This window comes from Mus caroli, chromosome 15 (genome assembly GCF_900094665.2).
Source record: "Mus caroli chromosome 15, CAROLI_EIJ_v1.1, whole genome shotgun sequence".
NCBI classification, from domain to species: Eukaryota; Metazoa; Chordata; class Mammalia; order Rodentia; family Muridae; genus Mus; species Mus caroli.
Genome location: NC_034584.1, coordinates 9,378,087 through 9,401,053, shown reverse-complemented (window position 1 = coordinate 9,401,053; position 22,967 = coordinate 9,378,087). Strand labels below are relative to the sequence as shown.

General features: G+C 44.4%; 1 protein-coding gene across 3 annotated transcripts in view; it reads right to left on the bottom strand.

Moving 5' to 3' along the window:
• Positions 1-10,416: 10,416 nt before the first annotated feature.
• Drosha (drosha ribonuclease III) overlaps positions 10,417-22,967 on the bottom strand; it is a 105,991-nt gene continuing 93,440 nt past the window's right edge. For 2 of the 3 annotated variants that reach the window (XM_021182952.1, XM_021182953.2), the window contains 6 exons: positions 19,748-19,889; positions 17,833-17,915; positions 17,614-17,717; positions 14,983-15,075; positions 14,251-14,297; positions 10,417-10,803 (listed from right to left, as the gene is read on the bottom strand). In XM_021182952.1, coding sequence (XP_021038611.1) covers positions 10,673-10,803; positions 14,251-14,297; positions 14,983-15,075; positions 17,614-17,717; positions 17,833-17,915; positions 19,748-19,889 — 600 coding nt within the window. In that variant the 3' untranslated portion in view covers positions 10,417-10,672. The remainder of the gene's footprint in view (positions 10,804-14,250; positions 14,298-14,982; positions 15,076-17,613; positions 17,718-17,832; positions 17,916-19,747; positions 19,890-22,967) is intronic. The other variant, XM_021182954.2, reaches the window with a different exon arrangement.

Genomic DNA, 22,967 nt, shown 5'->3' with positions numbered 1-22,967 from the left:
ATAACACCAATGACAGGTGCATGTCTGTACCATTCACCTACTATGTGGCAGACATTCTATATGCGTTATCTTATTTAGTGTTCCCCATAAGCCAGTGATGTGGTGACTATATTACCCTTTTGTAAGCCATCAGCTATGCAGAGGCAAGTCCCCCACAGTCATCGTCAGTAAGAGGAGACTGGAGATTTGAACCCAGATTAGTGCAACTCCGAAGTTCTTGCTGTTAGCCAGCACCCTGCAAGGGCATCGGTTCTGTCACCAAGTGACACTTCCTGAGGGTAGTGTTCAAAAACCTTTGGGTTTGTGTGATGTCACTGTGTGGCCACTATTGAAGCAGGCAATAACAGCAGGCTGTCCCAACTTCCCTGACCTTTTCCCAGAAGGAAGGCTGCACCAAGCGGGCAGCAGGATCGCCTTCGCCACTAACCTGCTGTGGTCCATTAAAGCCTTAGGCCTTTCTGATCCCCTTCAGATCTGTGCAAAAGGGTCACAATCCCAGGCTTTGGTCCCAATTCATGTTTCTCTTTATGTGCACCTCAGTTCTGTGATTTTTCTTAGCATTCTCTTTGCAGCCCGTTTTAAGATTTTGACATGTGCGTGAGAATAACAAGACTCACAGAGGAGTGCTGGCCATTTAGGAGCATCCGAAGACTCTTTGAGGGGAGGGGAGTCTAATTATTACCTTGAAGTCTATTCTTTTTATCTTTGAGATTTATTTGGCTTTTAGGCCCTTTTACCTTAAGATATGCTTTTACGTTACAACAAACAAGGCAGACTCTCTTTCTGAAAATATTCAAACATGGACTTGAATTCCTTTTTCATCTTAGTATGTGCACCGATTCTTTTCATGTTAGCAGGACCACAGGATTGCTACTTTCTGGGTTGGCTGTCTATTCTGTTGGTCAAGGCTCAGACCCTCTCTTGCTACTAGCTCCTGCGAACCCTGCCATCCATTCTGGTGGCTGACCTCAGGCAGCAGACTACAACTTCTAGCAGCCTTGGTTTCATTCAGGTTCTTTTTCTTCATAAAGATGAAGAAAAACATTCTATCTCTCGAGTCGTTCTAAAGATTAAATGAGGCAACGTGCTTAAAGTGCCTAGAAAACCATATGCTGTCATGAAAACACAGGACCATGCCTCTGGCCGGTGCCAGCTTCAGATAAAGGGCATGTGTTTAAGGAATGTGCCGTGTAAATTACAAAGGCATGTGGGCATGCAGCCTAATTATCTGGAAGAAAGGCAGGGAATTCTGTAACTCCATCATGTTGTCTGCTCACGAGGAATCACACATGGATTCCTAAAGTGGGATTCAATGGCTGGCATTTTTATCCACTGCCATAGTATGTCTGCAGACATGGGAAGAAACCATGTGTCACTTTAAGTACAGTTGGTTTTCTGGTGGGATTGCCCAGTCTTAAAGCAGAGGTCAGGAAGTTATAGGCATGGATCAAATCTATCTTTGCCATCTGGTTGCATCCTGAGCCAATAATTTTTTTATTTTTATTTTTTTTTATTTTTATCTCTTAAAAGAGCTGAAAATGAATCAACATAATTTAGTTAATATGTGAAAATTACATTGACTTCAAATGCCATCATCTATGTAATGTTTACCACTAAAAATTGTACATTATTATCATTTCTCTTAATACCAACATACTGTTGGACCACAAAAGCCAAAACATGTCCTGCCTGGGCCTTTAAAGTCAGCTGAGTCCTGTCTTACAGTATTTACTCTGCTCCTGCAAGTAAGACGTTATAAATCCTCAATGTGAGGCGACCATGCTGCCTAAAGGACTTAATATGTGCTGAGACCTTCACAGAGAGATGATTATCTAAACAAAGAAGGATTTGGCTTGGGGATCTGATAGAGCAGAGGGGTCCTTTAAGGGCTCCATCAGGATGGCAATGACCAAAAGTTAATAGAGATGGGAAATACAAGGTGTTGGGGTGAAAGAACCCAGTTTCTCTTGACACTGTGACCCAGACCCAGACATTGCTAGATCCGTGCCTTCCCCGAAGCTCTCTTCCTGGTCACTCTGGTTATTGATCGAGACATGTGTCCTTGCTGCACATATGAGTGAGTGATCAGTATTTTACCAATGCAGTGAGGAATATGGCATGGGGGGGGGGGGGGAGNGGGAGGGGGATGGGGGGGGGGAAATTGGGTGCATTCTATGACCCTTAACCACCAGTTAGACTTTCCTCCACCCCCTCCCTGTCCTCCCAGTTCACCCAGCTCCAAGAACCAGCAGGCTCTGGAAGCCTCTGGCTCCCACGTCCTCCCTCCAGGCTTTCTTCTCTCCCCTTTGCATGACTCCACTTCAAATTCACACACACACACACACACACACACACACACACACACACACCTCTCACTACTTAACTCTGCCTTGCAATTTGCCTCCTAGGAGAGAGGGGTTATAAATAAGTTATGAGGTTTCCCGGACCCTGAAAACATTGGGGAGTGAACTGGTCCTTTGAAAGCCTTCGTTAGTGGTTTGGGGGTATTGGCAAGTACTTCGGTCTGTTGATGGATTTCTTACCTATAAGATAGAAAGCAAGGCCGAGGAAAACAAAGAGATTCCTACGAGAAATCAAAGAATAATTTCCTTAGCAACTGTCAGGACTCGGTATAAGAAGTTGACCGCGGGGACTGGCTCAGAAAACCAAACCAAAGCAAAGCCCAGAAGTGTCGTGGTTGCGGATGCTTACACAGTGTCGAGTCGTTGTCTGGGCTTTACCTAGTCTGCACTTTACACTTCCTACTTGTTTATAGGGTTTAGATATCAACTAAGCTTCTGAATGTGGCCAAGATCAGCAACGACCCGAGAGAGCTACAGAAGTGGAAGGGTGACCAGACCACCAACCTCTCTGCCACTCATGGCCAGGATGAATTCATGGCTGATTAAGATGCATTCTCACGAAACCTCGGAGAACCAGTGAGAGGAAGCAGTTATCAGCCACAGGGAGAAATAGGGACGGATCCACCGTCCTAATCCACCAAGGACGGCTTACCACTGACGGCTTTCTAACAGGCGCCCTTTCTGGGGCAGTCTTCAATTTTAAGAACTCGAAAGTCCTTTAAGCAGAACTGACTTCTTAGTGGGTAAAATAACACTGATTAGCACAGCGCCACAGAGAGGCCTCCGAGGTCGGATCTCACATCCCCTTTGGACTTTGTCTGCAGGCAGCTAAGCACTCAGGAGAAAATCCCCTCTCTTTCTGGGGCTTCTTTAGCGCATCATTTGTGAGGGGATTGTTACTAGACAAATACAACCACAGTCGGCCACACTTAGAGTCTCTTATCTGAGACTCTTGAAGTTTCCAGCTGATCTTTTCCTATGCCTGATTTTCCCACACCCCCGAGTCACCACCATTAAATTAAAATAATAAAATAAACAAAAGAAGGTGAAGGGGGAGAGAGTCCCTTGTGTTACTCAGCAAGAGTTAGGTGATTTGTAAGTTTCTAAAAATCCTTGCAGCCCTGCTTATTTTGACAAAACTACTTAACACTTCAAGCAATGAACTACAGGGCATAAAAGTATAATCTGCAGAGAAAACCTTAATCCTCTGTAGTAACCCATTTGAATCTCCTCAAACACATTTCCGCGTGGAGGCCTGGAGAATTAAGTCAATTGTTTGATCTAAGAAGAAAGGCAATTAGGGCTCTCTCTTGATCTTTCTGGCTAAATTCTAGTCAGGGGCAGCCACTGTTCTTCGCAGCTGCAGGAGTGCCCTATTACTGTAATAACAGAGGTGAGCACAAGACTCGTCACCATTACGTCTGACTGCATGTTCATTATGAGTTGTTTTATCGGAGAGTTTCAAACCACAAGGGGCTAATACGCAGCATGCAAACGATGAGCTGCCGGATTTTTAAAAAAGTAAAAACAAAATAAAAGGTCCATTTGAAACTTTCTCCTAATATAAAGTAAAAGGACTCAGTGCTGGGACAGCTGGATCACTTGCCATGGGGTTCCTGGCAGAAATGGGGGAGGCGCGAGAGGGTGCTTCTCTTCAAAGGGAAGTCTCTGGGCCCCAGCTTTGGGAGTCAGGAGTAAGAATGTAGCTGGGGGGGGGGCAGTTTGATTTAGAATTAAACTCAGAACAACGCCCTAAGTACTCAACAGCAGCAGTTTGGTGACCATTTAGTTGGAAATGAAAACAAGATGTGTTATAAAAGACGATATAAAATTAAGCAAAGGTCACTGGTGTGTAGTGAAGTATATGGAGAGGGAGGAGGCTGGAGACAATGGGCGTTGGTGAGGAAAGCCTCTCCCATGCCACCAGTTAGTGCTGTCACCTTCAACTCTTTTCTGAGGCTGTTATTGTCTTATCACACTCCCAAGCCTCTGCTGCTGAGAGGCAGACAAGTCCAGGAAAACAAAAGGCACCCTGCTTCTAGCTGGATTTCTCTAGGCACCTGGGGCCCAGTCTACATGTCCATTCCATGCTGAATTCGAGTGGAGATCCTGCGAGGGTAGCCGTGGTGCAGTGGGTTCCAAGGGGTCAGTCCCTTCACCTCAGTCTCAAGATCATTAGTCAGGAAGATGGTGTAAGGGAAGCCATGTGACTGCTGAGGTCGCTGAGGCTTGTTCGAAGAGGAGCCCAGCTATGTTTATTGGTTGAACAGTGATAGAATCCACAAGTAACAGAAAACAGTGCAAGAAGCCAGTGCTTCCAAGGTAGATCAATGATGATCCTGCTCATCCAGAGCTGTGGACCAGTGAGGGAAGGTAGGTGTACAGGCTGGTTTTGTGTGTCAACTTGAAACAGGCTGGAGTTATCACAGAGAAAGGAGTTTCAGCTGGGGAAGTGCCTCCATGAGATCCAGCTGTAAGGCATTTTCTCAATTAGTGATCAGGAGGGAAGTCCCCTTGTGGGTAGTACCATCTCTGGGCTGGTAGTCTTGGGTTCCATAAGAGAGCAAGCTAAGCAAGCCAGTGTAAGCAAGCCAGTAAGGAACATCCCTCCATGGCCTCTGCATCAGCTTCTGCTTTCTGACCTGCTTGAGTCTCAGTCCTGACTTCCTTTGGTGATGAACAGCAACATGGAAGTATAAGCTGAATAAACCCTTTCCTCCCCAACTTGCTTCTTGGTCATGATGTTTGTGCAGGAATAGAAACTCTGACTAAAACAAATTGGTACCAGGAGTGGGGTATTCCTGTGATAACCTGGCCATGTTTTGGGGAGGACTGTGGAAGGATTTTGGAACTTTGGGCTCAAAGATCCATTTGGTGTTAAGAATTCTGTGGGATGTTGTATAGGATCTTGGAAGATAATGTTGAGAACAGTGCCGAAGATGGGGGCCTGGCTTGTGAAATCCCAGAGGGAAGATTAAAGTGTCTTATCAGGGCCATTGCTATTTTGATTGTTAAGACTGTGGTTCTGGTTAGCCAGTGCTGAAGAATCAGCTGTGATTAACAAGATATGAGAACTACTAAAGTGAAACCTTTGCATTACTGGGACTATTGATGCTGGCTAGCTGGAGCTAAGAAATTAGCTGTGATTAAGACCAGCATTGTTGAGGTGACATCTTCTGGGAAGTGTTTTTCTGAGAGCACAAAGAGGCTGTGTTCCAGAGATAGCCAAAGTTGTACCTCGTGCAACAGCAGGACTTGGTAATGTGTACGAGTCACCCAGGTGGTACTGGTTTTGAAGGCATGAAGGGGTCATGCAGAGCAGCTGAGGCTCGGCACTGTGAGAGGCCATGGAAGGTGGCTATTGGTGAAGGTGCAGCCTCAGCTGCAATTGATGGCCCAGGACTGAAGGGGTCATGCAGTGTTTTGGAGATCCCAGTACCATGAGATGACCACCAAGAACAGCAGCAGCAATGGAGTACAGGCAGCTGGAGCCTAGAAGACAACGTGTGTGCCACAAAGGGCAAGGCTGGAGAAGTGACCCAAGCCCTTGGAGGAGCCTAGAAGATTGTGAGTTGGATCTCAGATATTGGATGGTTGGAGACTGATTTTTGCTTTTGATTGTGACTGTGCCCAGATATTTTTCCCTCTTGAAGGAAGAAAGTATTTGAGTGGAGCCCACAGTTAAGAGACTTTGAATTTTAGAAGATATTGGACATTTTAAAGGGATTGAACTTTAATATACAAGACTGTGGGACTCTTAAAATTATTTAGATCTTGGGGATGTATAAGAAAGTAAGGGTTGAGGCTTTCTAGTGATGTGTCTGTGTGTCAAGTTGACAAGGGGTCAATTGTACTGGCTGGTTTTGTGTGTCAACTTGAAACAGGCTGGAGTTACCACAGAGAAAGGAGCTTCAGTTGGGGAAGTACCTCCATGAGATCCAGCTGTGGGGCATTTTCTCAATTAGTGATCTAGGGGATAGGGCCCCTTGTGGGTGGGGCCATCTCTGGGCTGGTAGTCTTGGTTCTATAAAAAAGCAAGCTGAGCAAGCCAGTGGAAGCAATCCATTAAGGAACATCCCTTCATGGCCTATGCATCAACTCCTGCTTTCTGACCTGCTTGAGTCCCAGTCCTGACTTCCCTTGGTGATGAACAGCAGTGTGTAAGTGTAAGCTGAATAAACCCTTTCCTCTCCAACTTGCTTCTTGGTCATGATGTTTTGCCCAGGAATAGAAACCCTGACTAAAATAGTAGGTAAACCAAGAGATTCTGAAAAAGGAGATCTGGGCCCATCTCATTGATGCCAGCACTTGGCAGGGGCAGGTAGATCCAGGACATTCAGTGGGACCTTGAAGGGGGTGAGGTGGGAGGAGAAAGAGGTGAGGGAGACAGAAAGCGCATAAGTATGGTGAGACTAGAATGAACCAGGCAGAGTCTAATAACGAGCACTTCATTGGAGGCCCAGGAAAAGACTGGCTGCAATTAGTACCTGAGCTGAGGTCAAAAGGTAAGAATGGATTGATTAGCAACGTGCTGGGGTGGAAAAGGCCCTGGAGGAAACAGGAGTGACAGTGTGTGGGCTGGACAGTATGTAGGCAGGGTTGTGTCTGGTTTTCATGCCACTATAAAAAAGTTGGGCTTTACTCTAGAGGCCACAGGGAGGCCAGGAGATAACAAATTATCACAAATTTAGCATCTTAAAACAACTGTAGCTTTCCTGACATAAAGCTAACCAGCCCAACCACCTATTACAAAAAGAAAGAAAGAAAGAAAGAGAGAAGAGAAGAGAAGAGAAGAGAAGAGAAGAGAAGAGAAGAGAAGAGAAGAGAAGAGAAGAAGGGAAAAGGAAAGACAAGAAACGAAACAATGACTGGAGAGAGGCTGTTCCTAAAATACGCCATTTGTCAAAATTTTCTAATCTCAAATCTAAAATTGAGGCTCCAAACCTAACCTAAAAGATACAGGGAAAGGGCAACTGATACCACTGGAAACTGTTAGGACCGAAAAATGATCTCCATGTGTTGACTGTGGAGGTTTGAATATGCTCGGGCCAGGGAGTGGCACTATTTGGAGGTGTGGCCTTGTTGCAGGTGTGTCACTGTGGGCATGGGCTTTAAGACCCTAGTCCTAGCTGCCTGGAAGCCAGTATTCTGCTAGCAGCCTTCAGATGAAGATGCAGAACTCTCAGCTCCTCCTTGCACCATGCCTGCCTGGGCCCCACTATGCTCCTGCCTTGATGGTAACAGACTGAGCCTCTGAACCTGAAAGCCAGCCCCAATTAAATGTTGTCCTTTATAAGACTTGCATTTGTGTTGGTCATGGTGTCTGTTCACAGCCATGAAATCTTAGCTATTAACCTGGTTTCTTCAACTGGTCAGAAAAGCAGTGGAAGACACCTTTAAGTCAAGTCACTGAAGAGTCTACAAAACCCAAACGTACGTACATCATGAACCTTATCTGAATTATTCCTTGAGCCAGCCAACTGCATGTCGGAAATTAAAACTTGGTGGAAATTTCATGGTGTCACAATACTATTTTGGTTAAGTAAAATGTTTGACTTGAAAGTCTTTTTGTCCAGGAGGGTGTGGTATTGTCCACATAGGCCATGCCTCCTGACCAGAACAAGACTGAACCCCAACCTTCCAGAAGGAACAACTCCTGGTCCTGTGTGGCACCTCACACACAATGGTATTTCCTCTTCTAGACAGTGAGCTCCCTTAGGGCAAGGACTTGGCTTTGAATCGTTACACCCAGGATGTAGTATATGCTACAAATTCTAGTAAACCTCTGAATGCAGCGTGCTCTGAGAATCCCTAATTTGTGCGTAGGACCATTTCATGGCTGTCAATTTTAACATCTCTCAATCTGCACCCAGAGGAATTTCTGATACACAAGGATCAGTGCAAGGAGCCTGTGAGCTGGTTCAGGGCAGTGCCTGGCAACGGGCGAGGGAGCAGTGGTCTTCTTATGGATGGGCCAAAAAACATTTAACTGCAGCTAAGTGCAGCTGCAATAGTCACGACAGCATCAGGTACAGGGGTGGATAGGCCCCAGGTTTCAGCTATGGTAGATGGGTGTTTCTGCCTAGTCCAGACATTCAGCAGCTCCTATGCACTATTCCAGACCCATAAACCCTACTGTAAATTCCTGCGAGATGTCCATGCAGGCTGGGCTGCCCTCCCTCCAGTCCCTTGGAATCCTTCATCTGCATCTGTGCCATCATCCGATTGTCCTGTCAATCACACCCAAGGGACGTTCAGAGTCACTGACCAAAATGGACTCACATTCAGTTGTGCCACTGCATGATACTGGGTTGGGGTGGGGAAGAGGCAGGGCTGAGTCTGTGGTCACAGCTGTCATTCTGCTCTGATATGTCCAGGACAAGAGCTATACACACATATATATCCTCTATATATGAAGCTGTATGACTTCATATCACTTTGGGAAGCAGAAAAGGGGCAGAGGCCTACAAGTCCCAATAAAGGTTCTTGACTGGCATGCTGGACTTGGCATTACTTTGAGGGATTTAAGATTTTTAACTGTTTATTTAAAAAGCAGTTCAAAGCTCAGCAGGTAAAAGCATCCTGCTGTAGGGTGACTTGGGTTCCATCCCTGAAGCCATGTGGTAGAGAACCCCCAAGAGTTGTGTTGACCCAAATATGTGTCATAGGATACTTCACACAGATACATACACACAGACACAGACATCTCTCTTATAATTCTAAGTATCTTCCCTTGCATTTTGGTTTTGCTTCTACCAATGTCAAAGAAGACATGCTGGAAACAAGTGGCTCAAAATGAGTTCTTCTCCCAGCCCCAGGGCTGACCCCAGCTTCCTCAGAAAGTACTAAGCAAGAACATGTGATATGTATGTATACACATGTGTACATGTGCACAACCTACACATCTTTCAGTATCTTAGCTAAAGATGGTACCTTCATACAGCCATTGACAATAACATGTTCAACACACCATGCCAGGTAATTCAAAAACAGCAATGGAAAGTGAATACACAGAACTGAATTGATTATGCTTGAGTGGTGTGTGCCGCCTCTCCCCCAGGTCTGATGGATACACAAACTCTATGGGTGATGGAGTCACAAGGAATTTACTTTCTTGCTTGTGCTTTCTCATAGTTTCAAAGTAACAATTCTTTCTGCTGAAGCTTTAAAGGGTATTTTAGCAGTAATGTATCATTATAAGGGACACTTCCAGGTCCCTAACTGGTTTTTTCCAGTCCTCCTCATCTTAATTCAATGATGCCCTTTCAGGGAGACTTCCTCTACCACCCCGATTACAATTGCACCCACGAACCTCCCTACTGACTGTGCTCTCACGTTAGCACACGAGCTCCCTGAGGTGTGGGTATGGCCTGTGTTGTTCATGGCTGCATCCCTGCATGCACTGCTGGAACAGTACCTGATACACCGTGGGCATTTGCTCTATGAAGCCTGCTGAAATCACGAGTAAAAGCACATCTGTCTTACAAGTTTTACTTTGGTTAACAAGAAACCCTTGATGTTCAGTGTAAAATAACTTTTAAAATGTCCTGTCTCTTGACTGGGAGACCACAAGAGAAGCTGCTAAGCTACGAGGGCTTTCTTCCTGACTCCTAGACCTTTGTGCCCATCCTCCACACACAGAAAATCAAATCCAACTTCAGGAGACTCGGAAACGCTCCCAAAGTCTCTCTAAACCCCAGAGAGAGAGCGCAGCTGGTTTAAAGGATGTTCCGGCTCAGCACAACAACTTCTCGCCCACTCTGATGTCTCAGAGAACAGGCGTAACTCAGACCGAGTCCTTCTCTGGCTCCAGTAACTGGTTAGAGGCTGAACAGGCTTCCCTTAGACAGGACTCACCGCACTGCTTGGAATGGGTTAACTTCAGTATCAGTACCAGATGAAAGCCGGAAAATGTGATCAATAATAGAAAGAGTAAAGCTGTTACCACAGGCAGTGGAAACAAATAATACCTGGTCAAGTGAGTATATCCCTTGCCAGCTGACAGTCTGAAGTCCCCACCTCACGCAGAAAGCAACTACTCCATAGAGCACGCCTGCCTGAATTTTATTCTTCAAAGAGCAAAATAGAGGGAATACTGCACGTCTACTAAATAGAAATCGAATACTCTGTAGCAAAGACCATCCAGCTGGATACGGAACATTTAATCATTAAGACAACAGCCGCAGTGTGGTTTGAGTTTTATTTCAATGGGCACACTTCATTCATTGTCTGAGGGAAACCAGGCTGGCTCTCGATGGGCCACAGTCCCAGTTCTCAGGAAGGCCAGGCTCCGCCACTCCTGCCCTCCTTTACTTCTTGATGTCTTCAGCCTCCTCCGGCTCTCTCTCCTGATGCTCTCGTTCCCACCTCATTTCCTTTAACTCTTGTCTGTATTTCCGTTCAATGAACCGCTTCTGATGGGCCATCTGGGGAAAGTTATCTGACACAAGGAGATATGTTTAATACTTAATAAAGGATATCCATGGGTGCAGAGGACGACAAACAAACACGCACACAGGCACACATGTAATCAGCACCCACACAGAACTGCACTTTATAAAACTGAGGCTAAGGATGGCTTATTTTCTTTTTTTACTCTTTTGTTATACACATACATACACCACAAGTCTGGATTGGCATCTCAGATTCTAATTTCAATATCTGGTGTATGTAAGAGAGATTAAAAACACCAAAACATACAGTAACTTAAAAAACAAAGTCATAAGGTTCTGCAAGATTTCCAAACAGGCAGACGCTTTAAGCAGCATTCTCTACAACGAGTGACTTCAAGGGAGACAGAAAGAAAGCAAGCAGGAATGTGGGGTTTATGGCTTGGAAAAGTTCAGGCTAAAAGCTTCCAGCAAGCGCCACTAGCATAGCCATGATTACATGAAGGAAAGTTTCCCAGAAGAGCAGAACCGTGTCAGGCACAAGGAAAGCCACATTATAAGCCCCCGAGTCCCTGACCAATTCTATCTTTAGTGCACCATAAAAGGCCACAGCTCTCTCTGCACAGGTAAGTCATGTGGATAAGGGAGGGCTGTCACTCAGTGCTACAGATAGGCTATATTTAGTTTGAGACCTGACCCCATGTAACGCTCAGACTCAAGGAAAATCTGGACTAAGATTTAGAAACTCTTCATTTCTCATTTCATGTGCAGCACAGTACTAGTGTGACCACGAGCTAGGAGATCAAGCACGGAATGAGGACATGGAATTGTGTCCTTAGTCAGCAAACACGCAGACAGGGGTCATAAAGGACACCCGCTATCTGGCAACACTATGAGAAAGGACCAGCTCTGCCTGGCCAGCTAAGGACTTTTCTGTATTTCACGCAGGAAGTTGGAGGGGAGGGGGTGTGGCTTGGGACAAAAGCAAGTCTGTTTACTTGTCTGCTCTACAGATGGAATGCGATGGAGTGGGTCTGTCTATATGCACCGGGTCAATTCTTTATCTCCCTTTTCTATATCCCATCTTCACTACAGGCTGGAGACAGGGACAAAGTGGAAAAAGCACTTGGAAGAAAGCAGTAATACTGAGTCCTTACATACTGCATACATTTTTACTTCGAATGCTGTACATACTTAAAAAAAAAACAAAAAACCTTGTCAAATAAATCCCCAGAACTCCATTGTAAAGGCAAGCGTATGCTAAACAGGCCCCATTTTCTCAGTAGATTTGACCGTGTATCTGAGTTTGTATTAAGAAGTTCCACTGTTCAGATCTACCCATGAACAAGCTCTCAGAACATATCCACAACTATGTTCAGAAAAGTGTTATGACATTATATAGTGACAAATGTAAGTGTCTGTATGTTTTTATGTATGTACACATACACTATATAAACAGTGAGAATCCCTTCACTCTCCTGCCCTACACGGCTATGTACTGATGGAGAGAATATTTTCCTTTATTTCAGTACAAGCACTTCCTGTAGCTCAGTATCGGTCTCCAATGGCAGGATTTCAACAGATGCAAACTTATCACACTTGGATATTCAGGAACTGCTAAACTATTGCCACTAAGCCAAATACAGCTCTCAATTGGTTTCTGTAAATAAAACAGACACATGGACATTTGACACCACCTGTGTCTGTGTACCACAATGTCAGAATTTAGTGTAACTGAGACAGATTATGACCCTCAAAGCCTAAATCTGTGCAGCTGGTCCTTCACAGAATGCGTGTGCCGATCCTCAGGACAGCGCTCACTTAACTATTACTGTGCTGCTCCACATTATTGAACTATGCTATTATATACCAAGTAGTCATGAACACTGCAGCCTGTGAGCTGTAGCTCAGAATCCAAGTATCCAGAACCTGAAGTTGGGTTCCTAGAAACGGAATCAGGACCAAAAGGTAGAAACTTCTTTAAGAATGGGACATGATGCCAATTTACTTTCCTGCATTTAAGCAATTCACTCCTATCATCCTCTTGGGGGATGTCTGTCTCAAAATTAGTCATTTTTCCAGTACTGTTTTATAGCTGACTATATGCATCAGAAGTGGGGGTGGACTCTATTGTTATAACTGGAAAAAAGAATCCCACTCTCCTTCAATAAATGACAGTGCATTTATACAAACAATCAATGAAAACATTCTCCAAGAAAGTCAATGCAAAACTCTCAGTGTAGATTCTACAGATGCAAGACCCTGGCTTCTGTCCCCACTAACTACCCTCCCTGCCTCTGAACAGTAAGCCACTTCCGCTGACTTCCACTTGGCTAGAGGCCCTCTAACCTCTCCTGGAACCTCTCTCAAGCTTGAGAATCCTGGGACACTTCACTCTGAGCCTGTGCATTCAGTGTCCCCCACTCCTTTAGCTGGTTCTCGAAGCATTAGCATATTGTGCCCACAGGTTCTTCTGTGAAGCACCAGACCTCGGAGAAGACTGGCCCGTACTCGTGCCTTCAATTTGCCAGCCTAGGCAGCTCTCTACACGAGCAACTGGCACCTGAAGTCCTTCAGCATGGGCTTTTCACTCTTGAGACAATCCATCTTCAGAATTAAATGCACCACAATCTAGATGTTTATTATAGATACTGAACGAACGAACACACACACACACACACACACACACACACACACACACACACGCGTGCGCGCGGGGGGGGTGGGGGGGGAGAGAGACTCACACATGTGAAGTAACCACAATAATAATAAGAAAATAATAAGAAAACCATCAATGAAATATGGCAATCCACAGTAGGAAATAGCATGCAAATATTAAGAAAGACAGAATGGAAGCCACTCTCTATGCTCTCTCTATATATATGCAGAAGTATGTAGTTGCTACCCAACTTAAATAAGATAATGGTTAAAAACTACACAGAGAAACAAATGAGCAAAAAAACTTCCCATGTATATGTTTATGCCTACACAGATTTTTTTCCCCCCAGATAGGGTTTCTCTGTAGACCAGGCTGGCCTTGAACTCAAAGATCTGCTGCCTCTGCCTCCTGAGTGCTGGGATTAAAGGTGTGTGCCACCACACCCAGCTTTCATATTTTTAATTTTTATTTTGTTTGTTTTGCTTTGAGGTGAGCTCTCACGTGGCCCAGGCTCACCTTGACCTCACAGTGTGGCTACAGGTGACCTTGACCCCCTGATGCCCTGAATCTACCTCCCAAGTGCTGGCACTACACAGGCATGTGTCACCAAGCCTGGTTTATGTGACTATGGGAGGATGGGGAAATGTAAACCACCCCCAGGACCACCTTCGGAAACTGCAATCTGCTCCATCCATAGCACACATTCTACTGTGCTCGGTACGGAGGAAAATTATTAACAAATGATCGATCACATTTTATCAAAACTTAAGACACCTCTACTTCATTTCCTTCCATGAAGGAAATGGAGCTGTAATTGCAGAAAAGGAGACAGGCTTACATTTCTCCAGTGCATCCATTGCTGCTCCCATCTCCGCCTGCTGAATGCTGTTGAAGAAAATACAGGTGAGGTAGACTTTCAAGGCTTTCTTCTTCCAAAACACAAATTATTAATGCTGATCTACATATCTTGTGCATAAAATTTCATGTGATTACTTCCATCACACACCGAGTTACACGGCTAGGAACACACACAGGAGCATGCAGAAATGCCTTTCATTTACACAAAGCTCTTTAAAGTATCGGTTCCATACTAATACTGCAACAGAGTCCCTGCCGTTAGATTAGGGCTGAAGTAGTTAAGTCTGAAATACTCCATGTAAAGGTTAACCACAAAAGGTAAAATACAGAGAGAGACACGGGCAAGACAGAGATTATATACTTAATTCTTTATCTTGAAATATGGTACGCATGCCCACTAAGCTCAAGTGATCGGAACTGAAGCATAGACTAAGGTGTCATGCACACCCCAGCACACCTCCCACATCCGCTGAGACTGAACTCAGGTGGAACTGACTCGTTAGCAGCTGATGATAGTGTTCTCAACAAGGCCTGTATGATGGCATGCCTGGCCCAAGGCTAACTACCAAGGGTCTCAGCTGGCTTAGAGGGGACGTTAGTCCTCCAGATTCATTTTGCTATAACTGAAGACACTGCTACACACACTGCAGAGGTAGGAACTTTCCTAAACACAGATATAAACTCCATGAAATTCAGTGTTTTCTTCTCATACCTTGGTCCTTTCCCACAGCCTATTCTTTCTCCCTTGAAATAAACAGCCACAGTGTAGGTTCTCGCATGGGATGGCCCCACTGTCTGCAGAGTCCTGCAATGAAAGAACAGTAATTATGATACAATCCTCAATTATTTTGCTATTATATAAACTGACAAAAACAAAAAACAAACAACCCCAAAACCTTGATTCTTAATGCCAGAAAGAAGAACATAAAAATAACAAGAAGTATGGAAAAAGAATGTGATTCAATTTTGGATTTGCTAACTTAATAAAATCTAGAGCGTTAAAATAGGAAATTAAAAATAAAAAAGTGCATTGTAGTTTTATGTTTTTCTCACATAGGAATAGTACCTGAGGGTTCACAGTTAAGTACATGACCCTTTAAAACAAGTTCTCAGTATGAGTGTTCTAGTACCACAAAACTAACAAACTTTCATTAGGAAGAACTGCGGGCTTCAGTTTGTTATTTTACAATGCTCATCACAGCGAAAAGCAATAAATGAGTAATAACACCTCGAGACACGCCTGAATGGTTTCACCCCCTTTATGGATTCCGTCTAATGTCTAGTACTTCACCTAAGAGATCAGAAAATATATTTAATTTCTGAAACATCTGTGATCATTTCAAAGATATGCTATAATGGCAATCCTATAACACAACCACTAAAAAACAAAGCTGCGGGTACTCTGGATTTAATGACAAGGTGCAGATTTCAAATGTAAAAAACCTGATAACATGGGAAAGGGAAATTAAAAGTAGCCAAGAATGACAATGGAATAAACACAGTAATCAGGAAGACCGTGTGGAGTAACCCTACCATCTTGATAACAAAGAACAAAGTCTCCATGGATTTCTGTGGAGGATTCATGGGCAGAGAACACAGTAATTTCCTTTCTGTTTACATACTCAAAGGTGACTCTGACGGCCTGAGGTGGTACTTGCTCATCAGCCCCGTGTTATATAGAAGACACGCACTGTCTTTAGTACTGACCCTTAGTAATCGCTCTGATGGGGAAAATCTTGGATTCAATCATACGACATAGCTTAGACATTCATTATGCTTATTAGACAGATCGATAAGCTGTTTCTACTTAGGGATTTCTCCAATAAAGAAAATAGTTTTATACTGACAGCTTCTTCCCATAAAGCGACTAGTGTTCTAGCCTCTGTTTAGAAAGCGCCACAAAAGCTTGTCAACTGTTGGATTTTTCTTTTTCTTTTTAATATTTTGGAGTTAGAAAAGTCCAAAAGGAGGGGCTTTCGGGAGGAGCACACCTGCCTCAGTGTGGGTGTTCGAACCCTCTGTTCCCAAAGGCATGGAGGAAACAGGATTGAAACTGGACCTTTTTTTTTTTTAATTAATAAGAAATACATGTATGTGTACGTGTAGGTGTGTTGGAACGCAGTCCAAGAATGGAGTCTGTGAGAATTCTGAGTGCTTGTGAGAAAACTCCAAGAAAACAAAACAAGAGTACTGTGACTTCAAAACACAGAACTCTTGGAATATGTCTGTGTGCTCCTCCCAGATGTAGCAGACAGCAGAGTGAGTTTACTTCAGCTGTTGTTTTTCATGTGCCTCTACAGAGGAAAAACAATGTTTTTGCTACGTGTGGCTAGTCCCTGAGAGCGAGCGCCTTGCTCGAGATTCTCCGTAACCCCAGAGCATAGGCTGTCTGATGCATTGAGTAAAGTTGGCTACTGCATGAGACTTTAGCCCAGCTCGTTTTTAGGAGCCCGCCCTCTCAGGGTCATGCCACCAACTAGAGGTAAACATGTGCAGGTGCCCAGAAGCCAGAGGAGCAACCGATCCCAGGAGCTGGGTTACAGGTGGGTGAGGGCCGAGTGTGGGTGCTGGGTCCCCCTGTAAGAGCAGCCGTGTTCCCAGTCTTCTCCGGCCCACTGAAGCTGGATTTCCGAGCATCCCTAACCCAGCATCAACAGTGCCTTGGGAGGCAGCCATGGACTCTAATCATTCTTTAACTCTGTGATAAACCCCTTCTCAGGTCACACACGAGGTCACAAGTGGAAGGCAACTTTTGATTCCGATTCCGGGAAAAGCAAGGACTTGGGTAACGAAGTGGCAGCAGTAAACATTTGTTCCATTTCTCTCCAGCTTGGGAGACAGCCTTTCAGATAACAGATGTCAACAGGGGCTCCGGGGAAAGTACAGGTAGAACCCAAATATTGCTAGGAGCAGCACACAGTCCGTTACTCATCCATGAAATCAGACAAATAAAAACCTATACAGAAGAACTACTTCATGTTGGGGCCTAAGAGATAGACAGCTCAGGGGATAAGAGCAATTGCTGTTCTTACAGAGGACCCAGGTTCGATTCCTGGCACTCACATGCAGAGATCACAGCCATGAATACATGTTAAAGATCAACACATACCACAGGCACATAACTGCTCTACCTTGACCGCAGTGTATCTTTGTGCCAGGCAGTAGTCAGAGGAATTTACAGATAGGAGAAAGCAGAGACAATCAAGAAGCACCCTCTTACAGCGAGGACAGAGTGCTTTAGGGCCTAGCTAGTGTCACGAGAAGTCCCTGCGTCTTCCATTTAAGCACACGGGTGATAGCTAAGCACCCTGCAGCCGATGGCTGGCAGACGGCGAGCACTCACTTGTATAAGGGGATGTCAGGCTCTTTCCCTTCTGTCCTCAGGGTCAGGCAACACTGCTGCAGCTGCGACTTGGGGTCATTCCAATCCTGATTCAGAATGAACTCCTGCGGGAATCCCCCAAAGCATTGAGTAGTGTGTTTCAGAGCCATCCGAAGCCAACGAAGCAAAGTGTGAGCGCACTGATGGGAACGTGCGCACACTGGGAACGGGGGCACTTACCTTCAGCCGGGGAAAGAAGCAGACATTCATGAAAGTGTGGACGTACTCCAGGTCCTTGTCGATGTACAGCGCTGCAATAAATGCTGAGAAACAAGTGAAACAAGCAGCCCACCGTTATTGACCAGGAACAGCATGCGCTGAGCATCCCTCCTTATCAGTCTTCATATGTGATTACGTGTATATACGTGGGCTAACACGGGTGGCAGGAACAGGATGTGGGTCCTCCACAAGACCCATCAGTGCTTGTAACTGCTGAGCCACCCAGCCCTAAGGGTTATAAGCTTTTAAGTAGTATTTTCACAAGGCTTTTGACTCCTAGACACTCTTTTCTTTTAAGCACAATTATTTTTTTCTTCAAATCAAACAGCACCCTTTATCAGTAAAGCACCAGAAGCACCAACACAGATGTGTGATTAAGATGAAAAATCACAGAGCAGACACCAAACTGCCCTTAGCCAGTGGCTAAGCAAATAGTCTAACGCAGAGGTTCCCAACCTCCTAACACTGCGACCTTTAACACAGTCCTTCATGTTGTGGTGACTCCCCCTCCCCATCCATAAAGTTACTTTCATTGCTGCTACTTAACTGTAATTTTGTTACAGTTAGAATATAAACATATAATGGTCTTAGGTGACCCCTGTGAAAGGCTCACTGGACCCCCAGGTTGAGAACCAGTGGTCTAAAGTCTATCCCAATACTGTAGTGTGGATCAGGGATGAGCCCTGGGACCATAACCGAGCTAATCTCGTGAGAAGGGAACAGGAAATGCCAGCTGTGGAGCACAGACAATGCAGGGGCAAGCACATCCCAACTGTATCCTGACATCCACCACTCATGTGTCCCAGTTACATGGTAAGTTTCATAACCAGAGAAAGAAGTGAGAAAATTCAAAGATTTGACCTGCCCAAATTAAGAAAAACTCAACAAAAACACAAGAATTTATGTAACTGAATTGATAAGGGTCAATTCCAAAGGCGGGCTCACTTAAAAGAATTTTAGCCAAGTGGACAAACGGTGCATTTATTTAAAGGACTGCAAGAACCTTTTATTGAACTAAAGTAGAAATGGCAGTGGCACCCTTCACTTCAGCTGGATTTTACTTTCCTTCAGGTGCCTTGGTCAGACTGCCTTCATAATCCGTAAATAAGTGGGCATACACAGTAGGCTTTAATATTTTACATAATTTCGATTCTGAAAAATACTATATCATAAAAAGCTCTAAGGCCCAGAGATATTCTAGTTCTTTTGAAGTAATATTAGAAATAATAAAATTATGTGCATAATCCCTTAATTAACTATAATGGAATTATTTATGCTTCCAGACCATATCAGAACATGAAAAAGATGGTGTCTGTTCTCACTCAAAACAATAGGTGGCAAATTTGGTATTTAGTGAATAAAATATCGTTTTTTTTTCCTATGTCCCTTTATGAAGAGTGCTGGGTAGCAAAACCAACCAACCAACCAAATCAAAGCCACGACTGAGATTCTGAATGACTGATCTTTACATTGTGTTACTGTTTCACACAAAGGGACTTGATGACTACCCCCGAATACAGATCAAACAACACAAATGTATTATTCACGTGGCTTAGTGAAAGGCAAAAATAAATAAAAAACAAAAACAAAAGAGGTTACTCAGACAGATGTGGCCATCCAAGCATATAATACCAGGAGATAGAGGCAGGAGCGCCCAGGAGCTCAAGGCTACATTAGACTACACAGACATTTCAAGGCTAACTTGAGCTATACAAAACACTGTAGAAAAGAAGTGGAAAAACACAAAAGAGGTCCTTTAGCTATAACAACAGCATCATCACCATCACTATCACCATAAAAAGAGTAAGCTCTAGTGGGTTTAATGTAAACATTGGACCTGCAAGTCAAAAAGCTTCACCCTGTAGGCAGGACTCACATTCCAAAAGGTCTGCCAGAGTCTTGGTTCTTAGGGCCACGGGTCTCTTGGTTTTGTCGTTGGTGATGGCATACTCCTGCATGCCCAGTTCCTCTGCTACCTTGGCTTGCGTTCTGTTGTTCACTAAGGAACTTCGTAACAACTGGTAAGAAGGAAATGGAGTACGGTTAGAAACCACATCAGCTCTGGTCTCTCTCTAGCTCCTGTGTTGAACCCAACCACCACCCGTCACATGTCACAAAGGGACAGCAGACAAGTGACTGTCTGTCTCTATCCTCAGGTGACTGCAACATTCCCCAAATGCTTTAACTGTCTCCTTAATGACTAACCTGCCCCCCACACCCACCCCACTACCTGGATTTAACCAAGCAGTTAGATACCCAATTACTTATTTAGTAGCAGTAAGCAGGATTTTGGGAGGGGATATACAGCAATCTGACTAAGATATGACTACTGAAAAGCTTAAAGCTACCAGGTCAGGAAACATTAAAACTTTAAAAAAATAATTTTACTTAAATATAACTTAAACTCAGTAAATTGTACCCCTTTTGTGTACAATTAATACATTTTGAAAACCTTCCCCATTTTTACTACCACAAACAAACTTTCCATATCCTGAAATATTCAGTCTTCGCCAATGATTACAGGGGTACATCTCCCAATCAAACCTGTGCTTCAAGCTGTCTACAAGAAGCATATTTCAGGACAAGGGTCCTAATTCTGATACGACATGACTTAGGGAAGAGATGCTTCAGTATTATTAAAACACCTACTTACTCATATTGTTATTATTTCAAAGATTTCCATCACGTGCCCTGTATCTCAGTCTTTTCATACTCAGACCCTTTATCTTTATCTATAGTCTGTGTATGTGCTGTGTGCATACATGTGAAGGCCAGAGGATGCTGGGATTCCCAGAGCAAGCAAACCGCGATAAGCCTCCCCACAGGGGTGTCAGGAACAGAACTCAGATCCTCTGCAGGAGCAGCAAGCTCTTTAAACCACTGAGCCCCAGCCCCAGATTCCAATTTATTTATAGACTTCAACCTCAGGAATTCAAAACAGAAATGTCTACCAGTAGCTGGAGACCACTAACAGCCCTCCAAGGACTATTCCGATAGTAATGTTAGACACTGCGCCTGAACATTATACAACAGATCCATTCCAAGTGTCCCCAGAACCAACACTTAACACACTCTGGGTGAGAGATGGGAAAGGAGACGAGGGAAGCAGGCAGATTCCACGATGGAAAGTTACCAAACTTTTAAAAAACTGACATAATTATCCCCGATCCCTAAAACTCGGGGGAATAATGTCCTTGAATCTATGTTTCCTTACCAGGAGCATAAACAAATAGTTGACTTCCTGAACACAGGACAGGCAGAAGCAGCTGGGAGCCCTGCTGGCATTATAGCCGCCACTGCTCCACAGAGCACTGTGTTTATTAGATGCAAGCTTTATGCTCTACGGCTCCACAGTGTCAACAAAGCTTATGAAAATCAAGATTTATTCTCAATGCTTGATAGTGAATCCTTGACAATAGATAAATAAGGAACAATATGTTCTTAATTTGTCTGACAATGATTCATGAAGCAGAAACACAACTTGATCTCCATAAAACTTGCCTGAATTGAATCTTAGACTGTAACTCTTTGCCTGCCTCTGCTCCATTTTCATTCCCAAGTCCCCCTTAACTGCAGGTTTTCTTCAGTACACTAATCCTTTAAAATTAATATATGCATGTTATTTTGTACAATTTACATATAGTAATAACTATACATATAAATTAAAACCCATAAGGAAGTTTAAAAATTAAATGGTCAAATGTGACATGAGTACATGACTCAAACAATAGAAGCCCACGTCACCAACGTCATGAACTCATGAGCTGGAAGCGCTATCTTTCTGTGGTTTGGATTTCAAGTTGAAAGACCCTGCCCGGAGAGGGCAGTTATTCTGGGAGTATGGTTATGTTGAGCACACTGAATCCAGGCTTTGGATAAGGAAGCTCCACATGCTCTGGAAATGGTGTGTTCTTGCCCCAGGACCAATGGGCCCAATGTGAACCTGAGCACACAGCAGTGATGACACCCTGCTGGCCACCAGGCCACAGCGCCACCTTCCAGCCTCACAGCTCCTCCTGCAGGGCCACGTAGTGACTCTGTATGACGGAAGGGAGGCAGAGTAGATAGAGACAAGAGATGCTTGAACCAGCTTTGCTTTAACGCAAGCCCTGGCAGGTCTTAGGGCAGGGACATAGCTAAAAGGGATCTCTGTTAAGTTCTTGCTCAGAGTAAGAAGTCAACGAGGAGAAGGAAACCAGAGACTAACCTTACTTCTGCAGTCCACCTGACTTTGGAACACGAAGTAAAACAAGGTAAGGCAGACTTTGCTCTCTACCTAATCATGAAAGCCCAAATGGAGTTCATTAAAGTGATCATTTCCATCTGTGTCCTCGGCTGAATCCAACCTCAGAATAAATCTATTTGGCAAACCACGGACACAGCCAGGCTGACAACAGAAACAAAGCTGCGAGGTTCTGGGGCTAGCGCGGTGGCAGTGCAGGCTGATGGCTTCACCAGGTTGGTGCTGAGGACCCAGCAGGATCAACAGCATCCTTTTACAGTGCTTCAGAAGGGACCCGCTCCTAAGAAAGCCATACACCAGTCAGCCACGACAATCACCGGACTGATGGAGATGCGAGCAGACGCAGGAACATACAGCTGCAAATCTTACCCAAGCTGTCTAGAGAAGGTCACGTAGGAAACCCCTCTCAAGAACATTCTAGTCAACTTCGATACTGAGGTCTAAGAGGCTTCTCCAGCACTGGTGCCCACATTTCTCCAAAACACCAGGGATCAGAATTTTGAACTCTGGACTAGGGATGCGTGCTTTTTGAAAGGTTCCCATGGATTCTAATGAACACAGAATTTGACCTAAAGAAGACTAGGGTAGTAAATGGGAAAATGGCTGGAGAGGGTTTTCTAGGAAAACTAAACATTGTGGAAAAAGGAGGGACTATGATATAGCAAGGTGAACACAGTGGGAACTAGGAAAAAAAAAAGAGAGCCAGGTGAGGGAGAACTGGTACAAGCAAGGGCAGCAGGAGATGGGAGGAGTTACATGTCCCTGCAGAGAATAAGAAACCCCAGACGCTGATCCTATAACTGCTATTTTCCAGAGGTGTTATCTACAGCCGCCATCAGTATTGGGTAAGGTT